We start from the raw sequence: 12684 nt of genomic DNA on the forward strand, positions 1-12684 counted from the left end.
CCTGAACCGAAGTTGGAGGCTTAACCAACCAGGTGCCCCAGCTCCATTTTTGCCCCGGTTCCATTTTTAAATTAATTTGAAAAGTCAGTAGGTCTTTGTTTTATACCATAAAATCTGCTGAGTTATTTTATTATATTGTTACCCAACTAAATCAGATGAAGTTCATTTGCTGGTATGAATAATTTAGGCATTAATTTTCAAAATTCAATTTGAAAAAAATGTTCTGTCACTATTTATTAAATTTTTTGTTATTTATTTTTGAGAGAAAGGCAGAGAGAGCGAGCAGGAGAGGGGCAGAGAGAGAGGGAGAGAGAGAATCCCAAGCAGGCTCTGCAGTGTCAGCACAGAGCCTGAATGGGGCTCAGTCTCACAGACCGTGAGATCATGACCTGAGCCGAAACCAAGAGGGGGATGCTTAACTGACTGAGCCTCCCAGGCACCCCTGCATTGTTACAATTTATACAGTCATTGACATTTTAGAAATTACAATGTAATATTTGGTTCATACAAAAATAAAGACATGTTGTACATAAATGTCTAAATGCCAAGATGTACTGGGGGNAGGATATAATATATATAAAATACCAAGTGATCTTTATAACAGAAGCATATATCCTCTAAATAACATATTTTTGTTTAAAGTTCTATAAAAATAGTATCATACTATTCATATTCATTCAATCCAAGTAAAAGATTTGTATACCAGTTAACAAAAGAAGTAGGAAAAAAGATAAGATTGCAAGAAGAATTGAAGTTTATCAGATAATGGCTATTAAACATATAACCTGCATGGAAACCATCCTTCTGATAATAATATCGTAAGATGATTGCAATCTGATAGAATATTTCCACAGGTAAGACTTCAGTGAGCACTGGTCTCTAATCTAATTGAAAATTAATATAATCTACTTTCAGAGTTTACAGATTTTTGGATAGAATAATATATTGTTACAGAGGTGGTATTAATAATTGTTAGAATGTATGTTTTTAAAGACAGTTTTCTGATTTGCTGTAATTATCTGTATTAGTAGACTTCACATCAATGTCTCATCTAAATTACTTAAATACATGATCTATTTGCAGGAGGTTGAAGATGATCAATACCGGAAGATGAAAGTGCCATTGCGAGGATCAGCCCACACTTGCATCATCAGAGCTTTGGATCCCAAGGAAATCATATGAATACATCCTTCTTCTATGAGCCTTTCGCCAGGATTTATGTAGTCGGCACCTTCCAGTCTGTTGTTCTCTATGATAAAAAGACGTTAGGATAATTAGTAAAGCAACTGATAAAACGAGTGGAAAAGTGAATTTATAAGAACGCAAAGCATGGTTGTTCATTTGCAGTAATTTACCTGATGTTCCAAACAATATTCCCAAACTTGAGATATTATCTCCAAAAAGGCACCAGGAGCAAAAACAGTAATTGGGTACATTAAGAGTTATAAAGTCTTTGAAATATATGATAATTGAGGGCTAACTGTGGGAATGAACAGATCACTGTGGTGACCTGTTACCGACTGTGACACATTTCTTTTATTGATCGGATTCGGTCACTCTGTCATTACAGACCCTGGTCCACGGAGCACACACCATTGTCATCTGCACAACCAAAAATCATCCTATAATTATTACAATAGCATGATTTTTAAAAATTGACTTTGGAAAAATTGTGCTGTTTGAATATATTCCTTGTTTAGACTCCCTGATGAGTCATCTTTGCACATAATTGCTAAGTGGTTCTGAAACTTCAAAATGTTATTCTAAGGCAAGCTAAGGTACTGCCATACGCTTTGGGCTCTCTAGTTATCCATCCTGTCTTGAAATGGTTTCTCACCACGCTAAATCTAGCACTCTCGAAATCTGCATGGTGAGCTGGATCCTTAAGCCATGTATGCTACCTGTTACTACACTGCCTGACTTCTCAGAGAGCTATGCTACTGAAGATGTACCAAAACACAAAATGCACGTCCAAGGGCTCCGATTTTCAGAGAAGATGAACACTACCAGCTATTAGACTCTCATTTATTTGTTGCCGTTTTTCAAGAGGTATAAATACCACCAATTTTTAAGAATACTCTCCCTAAATTCATGGATTATTTTGAGGACTATGGCCCAAGATATGAGATGTATAGAAAATTCATATCTGATATGATACGAATGTTTCTGTATCAAATCTGGCTTTTGCGCAAATAAAAGACTAGAATCCAGTGTGTACCCAGGTAAAGTAGAAATGTAACAAATATTTACTTTAAAGCTCACAACAATCTTCTGATGTAAATTTTATTGTCATTTAGAGGGAGACAGAATTGAGGTGCCGAGAGGTTGAATTACTTGCTCGATGTCACAAAGGTGGTTTGGGGCAAAGGATGTGTCGTTACTGTAATATTTTCTTCAGCTCTCCCTTAAAAACTTTGGTATATGTACTATTGTTAAATGTTCTTTTTTAATGTTTATGCAGAATTGCCATTCTAAAATATATGTATTCTAATATATTTCTACCATAATTTTTTTTAATTGCCTAACACTCAACTTTTTCTCAGGTCATTGTGTGTATTATTTTCATTTTATAAGAGACTGTTTACATTGTCATTGCCCCCACTTAAATCTGAGAAAGAGATCCACACAGTTTACAGGGTAGTGGTGGCATTTAAGCTCCGGAACTACATATAGGTGGGTCTAAGTCCCTTCCCATCATTTACCAGCTATATAAATTGTTCATGCTGTTTAACTGCATCTGTAAATACGGACAGTACGAGCACTTACCTTACTGAATTGTTGTGAAGGTTAGGTTAAAAACGTAGGTAGAAAGAGCTGGGCAAAGTGCTGCACATACAGAGAGCACTCAATGTACACAAGACAGAATCATCATCGATAAGATCACATGTATGTTGCTTTAGAGCTATCAATTCTTAGTGGCAAAGTTCAATTAGAAAGAAAATGCTAGAACTACTTGATTTTTTTTTTTTTTAAGTTCGGCTTCCTAGGCTAACCCACAAAAGTACGTAAGCATGCTATGCTGATAACACGGAACTGTGTCTGGAGAAGTGGATTCAGAGCTCCAGCTGTGGGTATCAGGTGACACTTCTCACTCTTCAGTCTCGTCAGTGTCATTAAGGATTTCCTTTCTGTCTGTGTCAGTGGTGGAGGACCTTCCCCAAAGGCCTAGCGCTCTGAGGCCCAGAGCCAATGGGGCGTGTCAGCTTTGGGCAGCGAAGACCCCCTGAGGCCAAGACCTCCGTGTAACCCCTAACCACCTGTCTCAGCCAGTCATTTCATCCATCCCATCAACCCTAACAATTAGCCGACCCGCTTGGCTTCTCACCACCATAAACTGCTTTTTAATAAACAGGTTCTTCCTGCCCTCGTCATATGAGGAATGAGACACAGTTTTGTGGTGGCAGAACAGCAACTGGATCGGTTATAGAAAGCACCAGAATGGAAAGGATTCTGTGGAGAAAAGCTGACTCATTCAAATGTGATTTGACAGGAACCAGGAGGGGACTCTGCGGAATGATGGGGAACAACAGAGAACGATGGAGAATGAGGAGGAGAACGAGGAGGAGAGCTGAGCTAACCGAGAGAAAGGAGATGACAGAGGGGCTCCTGGGGCCCGGGGAGAAGGGGCCAAAAGGACAGCAGGGTGGCTCTCGGTCTGCTTCCTTTGCGTCTCTCACACCAGGAATCACCCTAATCCAGTAATGGGACCAGGAGAGAGGCAGCAAACGGGGCTGGTGACCCCCCCCACAGCAGTTGTACACGTGGGGGTCCCTCTGCCGCAGCCCCCACCTCCAATCCCAAGGCCAAAGTACAGAAGAGGCCATCTGACAAGCCAGGCTTTGGGGAGGCAGGGCCTGCCACCACTAAGGCACTCAGCACGAAGAACAAGTTCACAGCCAGTGAGAACGTCCCCGTGTCCTTATAGCTCCACCCAAAAGCCATGTGAAGAAGCTCAGCTAAGCAGACGACGGAGAGCGGGAACACCATACCTGTGTCATCCAGGCTACCATCCCGTAACGTTAAGGATTTGTTTCTTCTCTTTATCTTCTTTCCTTTCTCCACGGCACTCTCAGCCTTGGGGATGTGCTCCACACTGAACCACAGGGAGACGCTGAACCCCTCTGACAGGTGTGGCCAGCAGTTCTGCCCCAGAAGCGGCAGGTGGACTGGGGCCACGTGCCAGGAGGAGAGCAGCTGCTGGGGGAGACCATCACTGCCAGCCTCCTTCCTGCTCTGGGAGCTCTGCGCTCTCCGTAATAATCCCAGCGCCTTACTGTTTAGAATCCCAGGACCCTTTTGTGATGAAACGCCATTGCTTAAATTTGGAGTATGCAGTAAAGGGAAGGTTAGATACTGTGAAGGGCTCATAGTAATGTCGCTTTCAATAATTTTCAGAATACCTGAAAGAAGAACTTCCTAGAGAAAAAGCAAAACAAAACGTTACGATGTTAAAGTACATAATAATTTTGAAACTCAGGTTATAAATGAAAGTAAAAGCATACCCACGCACACATCAGCATTCCTAGTTAAGTACCTTCCTATCTACCATAACATTCAAATTTTCATGAAATACAAAATAAAGATTTTATTCTTAAAATTTGTAATCTCTTACAGTTAATTTTAGATTTACATGCTTTCATGGTACAAGCCTGAGAGTTAGGAGTTGGTTTTAAGTATTAGAAATTAACTACAGGGGCACTTGGGTAGCTCACTCAGTTAAGCAGCCTACTCTTGGTTTCAGCTCAGGTCATGATCCCACAGTTTGTGGGATCAAGCCCAGCATCAGGCTCGCGCTGTCAGATTCTCCCTCGCCCTCTGTCTCTGCCCCTCCCTTGCTCTCTTTCTCTCTCTCTCAAAAAATAAACTAAAAATTTTTTAAATAAAAAATAAAAAGAAGAAATTAACTACAATAATTATATCTGGAATAATTTCTACCAAGGAAAGATGTTTATTTCCAAGTAGACTATAGTCACTTCTCTCAATTTACTTTATTTTATTTTTTTTTAGAGAGAGAGACAGCATGGGTAGAGGAGAGGGGCAGAGAGAGAGCAAGAGAGAATCCCAGGCAGGCTTCACACTCAGCGCAGAGCCTGATGCAAGGCTTGATCTCATGCCCCTGATCATGACCCAAGCCAAAATCAAAAGTCGGACACTCAACTGACTAAGCCACCTAGGTGCCCCTCTCTCAATTATTTTTAAGTGAAGGACAGAACCAGACATCTTACAAATTCTCCAGATTTCTGAATGATATTTATAACATGACTGACTTCATAAAATTGAGTGGCTAAATTACTTCCAACTTATTTTACATGACATTTCCCTAATCAAATTCATTTTCTTTCATCTGTTTTTGGTATAACAAAATAAGTGTTTTTAGGTTTTCTTTACAAATTACAAATTTTTGGTAAAACTGAAATGTAGAACTACAGAAGACACAAGAGAGGAAATGAGCATCTAATTAAAGAGAAAAAGTAATGACTAAGGAGACAAGTAAAAAAGTAGAAAAGAATAACCTAGTATAATACCCTACTGATTGTATGCCCTGTGCATAAAATAACAGCTAATACTGATGATGATGATGATGATGAGAAATGCACTCAGGGAAAGTAACAGAAACATTTTGGGGCGCCTGGGTGGCTCAGTGGGTTAAGTGTCCAATTTCAACTCAGGTCATGATCTCAAGTTTGTGGATTCGAGCCTCACGTGAGGCTCTGTGCTGACAGTTTGGAGCCTGGAGCCTGCTTTGGATTCTGCATGTCCCTCTCTCTCTGCCCTTCCCTCACTTATGCTCTGTCTTACTGTCTCTGCCTCTCTCCCTCAAAAAATGAATAAACATTAAAAATTTTTTAAAGGAAAATACCCCCAAAATACAGTCAGTTACCAAGTGTCTACATCAGTGTTTTTTAACCTTGTGATCCATAGAGTCTTCTCAGGATCCACAAGCTGGAGTAAGGTGGGGAAATGGGCACTTAATCTTGCTTCACAGAAAGTAGCTCCAAGGTTTTGTTTTATTTGCATATACTTCTAGTCAAGGTTTCCTTATAAAAATGAGTTTCTTAGCAAGAAACTGTCTAAAAGTCACTAAGTTACACCAATGGAAAGAAATGATAGAAGCTACCTGAAGAGGAGATGAAAATTTTCCACTCTAAAACAGAAGTGAAACAGTTAAAATATGTGCAAATAATAAAGTGATTGAGAATTTCACACATAATAACATGGAGTTGACTGTACGATAATTACCACAATAAAAGAGAGAGCTTAATGATTCCCAAATAATTTTTAAAATATCCTATTAGGTATCAGTGAAAAAAATTTTTAATTATAGCATATTTACTGTACAAGGAGATTTCTCCAGAAATATTCTCAAAAGAAGGGTTAGCTCTTCTGAACATGTTCTTGAACTCATCAAAGATACCAAAAGATCCACCAGTGCTCTCTGGCATGCTAAATTAAAGAAAGATAGGGGGAAAAAATTAAAGCCAATACAAAATTAATGACACAGAACAATTTCACTGAAAGTGATCAAATACTACTGTCACATCTTCAGTGGATTATAAACAATCTAATAATCCAAAAATGTGCTGAAAAAACAGCAATACAATTAAAGGCAAACCAACCAACTCACTGACAAAACAGAAAACCCCAGTTTTCTTAAAGATTGGCTAGTTCCCAGTAAATGTATAATTTAAAGAAGCATAAATTAATGCAGTATTTGTTAAATACTTTGACACTGTTAAATACCATAAAATACTCTGCTACCTTCTCATCTTGAAGCTGTTTAAATTATAACTGTTACTTTCTAATTAGATGACATAAATAAAAGTGTAAATAGTAAAGATTATGAAGATAACTAAATATCACAAACTATTCTGAACCCTTTCTTTATTCCACCATGGGGTTTAGAATAAAATATAATTGGTAGTACATAAATACACAGAACTTTTTAGAATAAAGTGCTTAATTTTTGTAGCACACATTATAGTATTCAAAGTATATTTACATGCATTATCTTAGTGAATCCTCACCAAAAAAACTCCTACAAATAAAATACTATCTCCATTTTAGACATGCCAGAAAGAACCCTGATGGGCAACCTGAGAACAGAAGCCATGTGCAAGCACCACATTTTGTAGAAACAGTGAATGGACACGACAAGACTAAAATAGCATGGACTTTATCTTGTAAGTAATACAAATCCTTGAAAGGCTGTAAAGGAAGAACTATGAAAACTAGTAAATAAAGGAAAATGATTAAGTATTTCTCCTGCCTTTCTTTTATGAACTCTATCTTAGGGTGACCAAACAGTTGATGAGAGCAAGTTTTCTTTAAGTATTCCCGTTTATCAAAGGAGATGGAATTAGTCCCTGGCTCCCAGCATCCCCCAAAGAGAGGCAACCAGACAGTATGTGCCTCCTGCCTGTAAAATATTCTGGTCAAAACATGGAACCTAAATCCGATTAGGTTTCTAGGTCTTACTACCAGTTAAAGGAAATATAACGGAGAGAGGATTATGTTAAACAACCTCCCAGGTACATAATTACCAAAATTAGAATGGAGGAGATACCTAATGATAAATGACCTGGCTTCTTTAACAACGGACAGCAACAAAATTCAAGGACTGGGAGTAGACATCTACAGAATAAAAGAGTTGAGACATATCTGTGTAATGTAACATATGAACCTAACTCAGATTCTGATTTCAAAAAAAACAACAACACAAAAAACACTATCAAATAAAGTGTTAGATAACCATGGAAGGCAAGGGGAGGGAGAAAGTAAAGTGATCAAAGTATATGTATATATACATACGTGTGTGTGTGTGTGTGTGTGTATATATATATGTGTGTGTGTGTGCTTAGACTTTTTTTTAGTTCAAAACAGACAGGTTTCCAGTTCAAAATGAGGGAANAGAGAAAGTAAAGTGATCAAAGTATATGTATATATACATACGTGTGAGTGTGTGTGTATATATATATATATGTGTGTGTGCTTAGACTTTTTTTTAGTTCAAAACAGACAGGTTTCCAGTTCAAAATGAGGGAATGAAGATATATATTTACATTTCTTTGTCTACTACTGAAAACTTGCTGAACTAAAAGTACAAAATTACAAAAAGAAAAGAAATCTATAACAGCAAAAAAAAACTTGGGGAGTCAGTGGGCACTGAGGGCACATCAGACTTAAAAATATTTCTTGAAGATAGAAGAGCAGATAGATAAGAGGAAGCTGCAGCCTAGAATCTCTTTGAATTACAAAGGGGCTCAAAAGGAGTAGAGAGCCAATCTGTCTACATTCTGGACAGGAAGTAAGAATGGGGCGAAATGCAGGGACTAATACAAGGTTTGCCTGGAAACACCTACCTCGCTCCATGATTCTGAACATAGGGTACGAACAGCCCAGCTTTTACTTTTATGCCCACAACTTGATAACCCTCTAAAGAAACTCAATGGATTGCCAGGCAAAAGCTGAGATGAACAGTGGGACATTAGCATCAGAGCTACCAGTTGTACAGGTACAGTCTGCAGACAGACCAGGTTGCTTAACCAAGGGAAAAAAGAGGGACTAAAATAACACCTGAATGCTATTCACCAAGCCATGCATCCTGGCATTGGGCTGTGTTGCCTGGATGAAGGGGTGACTTTTTCGTAGCAGGAAGATGCTATTTACAAGCCCTGCGTGTGGAGGACACACTTGTCTAATGTACACAGAATGTCTTAAGGAGTAATAGTGGCCCTAATGGTGCTCCAAAGTAGAGCTTTCCTTATTACAGTATTTGGGGGAACTTCTATCATCCACTGGCAGGTGCACACACAGATCATCAACAGACTGTCCATTCAGGGAAGATACCAAATAGGAAAGCAAATGTACTTTTACATCATTAGCTTCAACAGCTTTCCTAAATAGAAATGGGCAATACAAGGTTCACAAAATATCTGAGAATCAGCAACATAAAAGAGAAAAGCAAGATATAAAAGACAAACAAATTGATAAAGTGACCCCAGGGAGAACATAAATAATTCAGGGCAGGGAAGATATCTTTCTAAAATGTTAATTACTAGATCCAGATTATATCCAGATATGTGAGTGTTCAACCAACTGAGCCACCCAGATGCCCCTAAATCCAGATATATTTAAGATATTTTATCCTTATATAAAAATGGAATAATCAGAAATCAAGCAAACAAAAAGAAGCTCTTAAATATTAAAAGGTAATTGCCAAAATTAAAAAGTGAACAAAAGGCTGGAATAGAATTGACAAAAACACAAAACACAGCACAAAAAGAGAGAAGCAGATAATGTGAGAGGAAAGCTAAGACAGTGCAAAGTCCATCCAAGAAGGCCTAAGACTATATAATTAGGAAATAAAAAGAAGAGAGCATAAAACATGGAGAGAAGAAAATTATTTTTCAAAATACTAAGTTTTAGGGTGTCTGGTTTTGGCTCAACTTGTGGGATTGAGCCCCACACTGGGCTCTACACTGAGCATGGAGCCTGCTTAGAATTCTCTCCTTCCCTCTGCCACATTTCCAACTCATGTGCTCTCTAATAAAAATTTAAAATTTTTTAAAAATTAAAAAAAATACTAAGTCTCTGTGACTCTAAGTTAGATCTTCCTAGATATGACACCAAAAGCATTGTGATAAAAGTAAAAATAAATGAAATTCATCAAAATAAAAAAATTTGTGCTTCAAAGTGTACAATCAAGAACATGAAAAGATAAACCAAAGACTGGGAGAAAATACATGCAAATCATATTTCTGATAAGGGGCTTTTACTTAGAATATATGAAAAGGTCTTACAACTCAATAATTAGAACCACAAATTATCCAAAATAAAAATGGGCAAAGAACTGAATAGAAATCTCTCCAAAGAAATCTAAGATGGCCATACACAGATGGCCAATAATCATAAGAAAATATGCCTAACAACAGTAGACATCAGGAAAATGCACATCAAAACCACAATGAAATATCATGTCATATCCGCTAGGATGGATATAACCAAAAACACAGGTAATGACAAGGATGTGAAGAGACTAGAATACTCATATTCTGCTGGTGGGAATGCAAAATAAGACAGTCACTTTGGAAAACAGTCTGGCTATTCCTCATCTAGTTATACATAGAGTTACCACTGGACCCGATAGGAATGAAAACATATGTCCATGTGAAAACTATTACATGAGTGTTCACAGCATTATTCAGAATAGCAAAAAAGTGGTGATGGTTGCATAACTGTGAATATACTAAAAAAACACTGAACTGCATATTTTAAATGGGTGAACTGTGTAGCATATGAATTATATCTCAATAAAAGTGTTATTCAAAGGTCATATAACAGAATTTCTCAGAGCTAAGCTAGAAATAAGTCTTCAGATCAAAAGGATCCACTAAGTGTCTACCACAATAAATATAAACATACCCATACACTAAATAAGTAAATGGAAGAGGAGGAAAAGCTTTTCTTTACAGTACAAGCCCAATTAATAAATATAGAAGTAACAATGGGAATAGAAAATCACTATTTGGCAAATACCACAGTATTAACAAGAATCAAGGATCATCAATGGGTATTAAAATTAGTGGGTTAAAGTATGAAAAGAAAATATTTACACAGCCTCAAGTTTATCTTCCCACAAGATACTAATTATAAAGAGAAAACAGTAACTTTACAATGGAGAAACTCAGCAAGACACCACTTTAACCAAGTAATCAAAGTCAACATCACAGGAATAAGATACAGATATCACGAACAACAATATGACGCAAGGCAAAAGGCACGTAACCTATGAGGTCTGTTTGCCAAAAATGCATAACTTGAATTTAATCATGAGGAAACATCTGACAAACCTGAATTAACATTTCATGTATGTTAGACTTCTCTAGCTAAAATTTAGATTCCTCCAACTAAAAGTTAGGTTTCTATCTATTATATATAATATAAGCGTTTTATACACTCATTATGATGAATTCCTCAAACATCTGTGGAAGTACTGAGTAGAGAGTGGCACTCAGTATCGGAAAAAGCAGCAACACGGTGTTCAGACTGGGGTACAGTTATTGCAATGCCACTTCTATGTATATGACCCTGAACAACTCACTCAGTCCCTTGGAATCCAGATTTTGTTCTCTATAAAATCAAGATACTTCCACCACGTCTATTATACTGGGTTGTTCTGAGGAACAAATGAGATGATGCATATAAAGCTACTTTTGAAACCACAGAGCGCTATGCCAGCAAAAGCCATTATTACCAACTCTTCATTTCACATAACAAAATAATTTTAAAGCTATTGTGTAAAACTAACAGTTTCAACGCACCTTGAAAATCAGAATCAGCCTGTGTTAAAATACTCAAGAACCCTCCTAAAAGATTTTTCACAGCTCCCTGAAGATTAAAAAAACAAAACATAAGAAATTAAATTTCTTACCTCATGAAACCATGAAGCAACTGTAATGTCATAATAAATTGATAGTTTACTATATATACATAAATAAATACTTTAAAATAACTGGAAAGAATGCTATGTGTATAATTATGTACTTTTCATTTTCTTTTTTTTAGGTGGTATATACATTTATTTTTTTCATACTGTTTTTGTTATCTGATTTTTCAAAAACAATGACCATATATTAAAATTAAATATAATTTTAAAACCATTACCCATTCTTAGAAACATACTAGGATTAGTTAGCCAGTGACATTAATTTTTTTATGCTGCTTTCATGGACTATGGAATTAGAATATTTTTAGATTTTACCACTTGTAGGGAAAAACATACCTGAGGTATTATAAAAGATTAAGTAGTCATCTCACATAATTTTCAGGCAAGGTGGGTTCAAAATAAGGAGATGAGTAACTGGGGCATGCGTGTGATAAATACTGATCACATTTAACTAAATGCATCTTTTACCTGTTGCATGAGTAGAAATATATTCGTTTCTTTCTGTCTGATGATTTTCAAAAAACTCTCAAATACGTGGCCAAGTACATCAAGTTTGACTTTACCAGTAGAAAGCAAACTTAATTCCAGCATAAAAATCTCAGGATACATTATTTCCCCATCGGTGAGGTTTTCAAGTAAGTCCTTTGGATTGCCTGATGCACTGAAAACTTCTGCTTCAGGCTTTAGGTCCACACCTAAAAGAGGAAAAGCAAAGACTGCTTTTATCCCCTAAACATGGAATAAATATTTCAAATCTCATTTAACATTTAGGAGATCCCTTTCCTATAAGGTGACTTTTGATTACAGTAAGTATTCTGAATAATCAAGTCTTGTGGATATTTTGAAGATAAATGAGTGGCTTAAAAGTAACTTTGGTCTTCAACAGAATTACAAATATCAACAGTAACTTCTATAGATACGTGATACAGATTTAACACATTCCTCTGACACAAGTGGAAAAAAACATTATCCCAAACTATCTAAATCACAGGGTGGTTCATTTGCCTGCCCATATCTCTGTGAAAATAGGTATGGCTATTGGCTGGATGACCTCTGTACTTTGTCTTCTTCATAAGTGAGAAAGACAGATGCTGTCACCAAATATTACATTTTGGAAAATTTAATGTGCTCTTAAAAGTGACTGCTGTGATCTTTAAAAAGTATGCTCATGTAGTTAAGAGTCTATGTGGACCAGAGGTCTTTAAATTAAGAGCTAGTTGACACCTATAAAAAGGAGG

The 12684-nt window shown here is 37.0% G+C and overlaps 1 protein-coding gene across 2 annotated transcripts in view; it reads right to left on the reverse strand.

Moving 5' to 3' along the window:
* LYST (lysosomal trafficking regulator) overlaps positions 1-12684 on the reverse strand; it is a 163972-nt gene that overhangs the window by 102120 nt on the left and 49168 nt on the right. For both annotated transcript variants that reach the window (XM_077751733.1, XM_077751732.1), the window contains exons 9-13: positions 11915-12141; positions 11322-11388; positions 6335-6444; positions 3990-4416; positions 1105-1249 (exon numbers count right to left, since the gene is read on the reverse strand). In XM_077751733.1, the coding sequence (XP_077607859.1) occupies positions 1105-1249; positions 3990-4416; positions 6335-6444; positions 11322-11388; positions 11915-12141 (976 nt within the window). The remainder of the gene's footprint in view (positions 1-1104; positions 1250-3989; positions 4417-6334; positions 6445-11321; positions 11389-11914; positions 12142-12684) is intronic.

Source organism: Crocuta crocuta, unplaced genomic scaffold, assembly GCF_008692635.1.
Source record: "Crocuta crocuta isolate KB4526 unplaced genomic scaffold, BGI_CrCroc_1.0 scaffold59-1, whole genome shotgun sequence".
NCBI lineage: Eukaryota > Metazoa > Chordata > Mammalia > Carnivora > Hyaenidae > Crocuta > Crocuta crocuta.